General features: G+C 37.4%; 1 protein-coding gene across 2 annotated transcripts in view; it reads right to left on the reverse strand.

The window, feature by feature from the left end:
* Positions 1-5,727, reverse strand: part of LOC108578955 (protein scalloped) — a 443,348-nt gene that overhangs the window by 6,285 nt on the left and 431,336 nt on the right. For both annotated transcript variants that reach the window (XM_017942377.1, XM_017942378.1), the window contains one exon: positions 409-624. In XM_017942377.1, the coding sequence (XP_017797866.1) occupies positions 409-624 (216 nt within the window). The remainder of the gene's footprint in view (positions 1-408; positions 625-5,727) is intronic.

Below are 5,727 nucleotides of genomic sequence, written 5' to 3' on the forward strand. Positions count from 1 at the left end.
TGAAGATGCATTTGACGATTTAAAAATGTACGCTAGAAAAATTTTACTATGTACAGTATCTATAAATTTGACATCGTAACATGTGAAGTTTCATCAGCTTCACGAAGGAATATTCTAATGTAACACTTTAGAATGTCCGTTCAACGGCAAGACTTCGCGACAACCAGGTACAAGTTACACGCCAGAATCAGCTACTGGAAAATTCTTAACGACGAATAAAAATATATATATATATATATCCATTATCTGTTATCGCAAATTCTGTTTAATTTCGCATTCACGTTCGCAAATCTGTTTCCGCTTCTACCATCCGTACTTTTTTCCAGGCTCTGTACGAAGCAAGGTGCCATTTATCGCGCGGCTGAACTTCACGTCCGCCGGCATTCTACTTTCCGCGGAAGTACTTACAATATCCTGGTCTCTCTGTTGCTGCATGTAGGCCGAGAACTCGACAAGCCTGAGCTTGTGGGTTGCGATGGCACGTCCTTCCCAGGGTGGGGGTGGCTGAGCCTGGACCATGTCACCGCTCGAAACCGCTGTCGCTGGTTTTCCGGTGTATGCCGGCTGCGAAAACGGCTTGACATCCTGGGACGTTCCTGGCTGCAAACCCGGCTGCCAGAATTGCTGAAAAATCGTTATCTGTTTTCTTTTTGCAATGTTGAATAAACGTGCCAAGCGTTTCAGGTTCGTTTTAGGAGCACAATATCTACAAGTTCTTTCGAGCATCGTTGAAACATCCTCGATAAACGCTCTGCACATGTGTACACTACGCTTTATTTGTCTCATAGAAACGAACCAGAGCAGATGTGCTAATACCTGTGTTAATTGTTCATTTTTCAAAGAGGAAATGAGCTGTCTTCCGGTTTACTCGTGTTTCTAAAATTTTATGTAACATGACTTATTTGATTCAACACGTTCAAAGCGGGGACCATCTGTGCGCGTTTAGTGACAATTTGGGTGTTATATGTGTTACCGGTGCGTTTTCCACCATTGTAGAAAATTTAGAACAGCGAGTAGTCACCTTGTGGTGCAAGTTATAGTGGATACAAAAAGTGTTTGTTCATATACGTATATACATGGTGTTCCACAACGCCTGGGAAAAATTTTCAGTGGCGATTCTAGAAGCCAAAATAAGACGAAAAGCATGGTTCTGTTTTTCGGTTATTAACTATTGAAATCTATGTCTGAAGCAGACAATTTTCATGCGTCGCGTCGTCCTAGACCAGACAGACGCGCGGCGGGAAGGTCAGTGTCGTACAAAGCAAAGAAAGACACGTTTACCTGGTAGTAGAAACTATCACAAGGGCGGACATAATTTTGCAAACATTTCCAACGAAAAATCAACGACATTAAACCTGCCTACTAGCAAAAATCCATAAGGGTATGTCAAGACCAGCCCAATGGAATTTTCGAGTAGCAAGGGTGAATGCTGTTTACGTTAAAACATCTTACAAATATCGCTCTCACAAAAATTCACATAGCATGTATAAGTGTTCACAACATATACGCACACTACGCTTGTCTTGGCCACTGAGTGTCCAGGAAAAATGTACAAATACCGTTTTAGTCCTTAAAAAATAAATGGCGTAAAGCTAAAATTGTTTATAGAGTCAACACGAGTGTAAAGATTTGAATTGATAATAACTAAAAGACGAAGCTTCGAACGCAATTTTTTGTTCTTGATTTTCATCTTATTTTGATTTCTAGAATCATCTCTTCAAATTTCTCACAGGAGTGGTCGAACGCCCTGTATATACAGGGTCAAGAAAAACTTTGTCTGCCTAAATGGGTCAAACGAAATGTTTCTAGGTTCAGTTAGGTTAGTAACAGAACGATGGTTTCTTCTTACAAGCAACTACCAGAGTTGCCCGGCAGAAAAAAATATACTACAGTCCTGCCAAAAGAAAATCATAAGTTCCCATTTAAAAAATCAATGGTCGGAAATTCAAATATCTGAAGCGTCTCCACCTACAAAAATTTCGTTTGACCCATGTTACGCGCCCCTTCAAACTATACACTTTACATTAATTCGTTTTTCTCTGCACATAATAATATTGACGTAAATCAAGATGTTAATATTATGTGACTCACCCTGTACATATCTTTTTTCTTTTTTTTTAATAAGAACATTTTTTATGGTCCAATCTATGTCACCAAGTGACGACTCACTGTTCTGAATTATACAGGATGCGGCATAAATCAGTCGCCACGATATTTTAACATTACACATATTTTCGATGTTTTAGCTATTTTAGCTAGTTCGTGCTACGGTATCCGCTGGAACGAATGTTCATTGGTATTAAGTGAAGAACTTATTGGCGTAAAAGAAATATTTAAAAGTATCCTTCTTCCAGAAAAATTTAAAGTCAACTTGTGTCTTTTAAACAGCATTATATATTTTCCTCTTCATATTTGGAAACTACACGAAGAAACCAATAATTCGGTAAGAACAATTCGATTCTAATAAGTACAATCCTCGAGTTAATCGCGCATACATAACGCCGATGCACCGAATTCAGATACTAACGTTAATAAAAATACACACAAGATAATATAAGTAAGTGAAAACTAAATGTTACATAGGACATAGGTGTAATCAGAAATCAAGTCAATTCTTAAACTACATTTCACCTTTTGCAACACGAAGTTCTGCTCCCTCCAATAAATTCCGGTGTGTAGCTTCAATTAAAGCATGATTCTGCACACTCCCGCAGGCCTGTATTATACATTCTTTAAGATTATCGCTACTATCAACAGGTGTTGTGTAAACAATTCGCTGCAAATACCCCCAGAGGTAAAAATCTGAAAGGTTTATATTCGGCAAGCGAGCTAGCCGGAGAATTGGACCATATTATATGTAAATATGTTCTTATCATTGAAGTATTATAGGCTGGACAGCCATCTTGTGGAAAATATATATTTTCCTGTGTGTGTTCTGGAATCTCTCGCATCAATTTCAGAAGTTGATATCGCAAACAAATTAAATATCGATGCGATGTTAATGTATCGTTATAAAAATCTCAGCCAATTGAAGTGTCATTTGTAATTCTACACCACACATTTATACTTAATTTTCAGCTGAAAATTACATTTACACGTGAAATGTGGATTTCTTCCTGCCTAAAAATGTCAATTTTGTCAATTAAAAATACCATTTTTTTGTAACTTTCGATTTGTCCATCCACACCGTTTTATCAAATATATGACAGTCTTCTTCGTAATTAGTAATCAGCCACGCGATAAAGTGTAAGCGACGTGGACCATTAGATATTTGTAAAAGCTGAACTAACGTAAATTTGTGATATTTCTTATTTTCTAAAATTCTTCTCATACTTGTGTCTGATATGTCTGCAACAACTGCACGAGTGGAAGTACGTGGATTCGTTTCAAAATAATTTAATGCTAGTACAGCGCTGTCAATTTTTGTTACGGACTTAGGGTGATTATGTTTTCCATCTTGTAATTTTCCGTATAAACGAAGGGAATGTTCAGTATTATAAAATGTTTCCGGACATGGATGATCTATATTTGCATATCGTTCCGCATATAAGTCTGCAGCTTTTTGTGCATTTCTTTGGCACTCTCCAAATACCAGCAACGTATCCACTTCTTCAATATTTGTAGAACGATTCATCGTCACATCTGATACAGAATACCTATTTCACATAATAAAGCAAAAAGTCCTGCAATATAATATACAATAACTGTACGGAAAGACATTTATTTGTTGCGGTTTAAGTTTGGTGCATCGACGTTATGTATCGGCGATCAATTCGAGGATTGTACTTGGCAAATAAATCAAATTATTTTAGGATCGTATAATTAAAGTAGTACATTCTTTTTCACTGAATTGATTTTTTCATGTAGTTTCCGAATATGCAAAGAAAAATATATAATGACATTTAAAGGACACAAGTTGACATTAATTTCTTGTGGAGGAAAGATACTTTCAAAGATTTCTTTTACAACCAATATGCTTTTCATTTAATAGCAATGAACCTTCGTTTGAAACGTTCTTTTATTAAAGCATCAGAACCAGCTAAAATATCGTATTCGGCCCTTGTATACTATGTGTATATGGGATGTCCCAGTTTTTCCGATCAAACTTTGTCGGTATGTTCTATGTGTATAAGTAGGAAGAAAATATTGTATAAACATTGGTGGTTTGAAGCTTTTTTAAAAAGTTAGGACAAAAATGTGAAATTACGAAGGGAATGGAAACGCACTTTCGGTTACTATGATACAAGATAAAAATGGCATTGGTAAAACTTCCTTACATTCAACACCTTCAACGGCCCCATATTGTAAACACAGAAAAACGCTGATCTGTTCCTATTCTGTATCATAACTGCACATTCGTTACCATCGCCTTCCTATTTCGTATTATCGTTATAACTATTTAATAAAGTTTCAAACGACCTATGTCTATGTAACACTTTTTTCTCACTTATACCCATAGAACACACTGACAAAGTTTGATCGGAAAAAATTGGAACACCCTGCATAACAGGGTGGGTCACTATGTCCACCTTGAATATCTCCGTTATTTGCAATAATATGAAAAAATGTTACATATAAAAGTTGCACGGTATAGAGGGGGACACATAGAGGAGATTTCAAGGTCATCTCTATTTTCTTAAATGGAATGCTATGTTTTTTTTTTATCGCGATGAGATAGCCGGCGTTGAGACGACTTCGGCAAGCTAGCATTGAAGGTCATGCGAGGTCAAATCTGGTAGTAAAATAGACTTTCCTACATTACAGGAGATGTTCGAAGTGGTGACCGTTTGCGTCAATGCAAAGTTGCAATCTTCGTATCTTTGCATCACGTGCATGTCTCGTCGTCTCAGAACTTATTCTAGCGCATGCACTTTTATGTGTGTATTATTAGAAAATGTACCACTAAACGTTCACCAAATGATGTGGTTACAGCACGACGGATGTCCAGCACATTGTGCTCGGAGAGTAAGAGATGCACTTAACGAACTTTACCCAAATCGATGGATAGGACGTGGAGGATTAGTTTCTTGGCCAGCTCGCTCTCCGTTAGATTTTTTTCTCTGAGGAGCATTAAAAAACGTTTGCCAAGAAGTACCCTCTACACCACAAAACAACGGATAATTGCAGCATGTGCATCTCTTACTCTCCGAGCGTAACGTGCTGGACACCCGTCGTGCTGTAACCACATCATTTGGTGAACGTTTAGTGCTACATTTTCTAATAATACAGACATAAAAGTGCATGTGCTGGAATAAGTTCAGAGACGAAGATACGAAGATTGCAACTTTGCATTGAAGCAAACAGTCGAACATCTCCTGTAATGTAAGAAAGTTTATTTTACTTCCACATTTGACCTTGCATGACCTTCAATGATAGCTTGCTGAAGTCGTCTCAACGCCGGCTACCACATCGCGATAAAAAAAAAACATAGTGCAGTAAATTCTCCGCAAATGTCAGTTCGCAAGGAACCTAAACCTGACACTTGTAGAGTCAGGGACTACGTTTTCGAGCCTTGCGCCCGCCTTTGTAGTTTGCCGAACGTAGACAAGGACAGCGAATAAAAGATAAGGATGAAACGTGAGTCGAGGCAACCAAGCGATTTAAATACCAACTTTTTTAATTTTACGTTTTTTTTTCCGAAAATTTTTTTTTTAAGTTTCAGATGAAAAAAAGTAAAATTAAAGAAATTATATTTTTCTATTATGAATTGTGGAGCCGTGAAATCTC

The sequence above is a fragment of the Habropoda laboriosa genome, unplaced genomic scaffold (genome assembly GCF_001263275.1).
Source record: "Habropoda laboriosa isolate 0110345459 unplaced genomic scaffold, ASM126327v1 scaffold30, whole genome shotgun sequence".
Taxonomy (NCBI): domain Eukaryota; kingdom Metazoa; phylum Arthropoda; class Insecta; order Hymenoptera; family Apidae; genus Habropoda; species Habropoda laboriosa.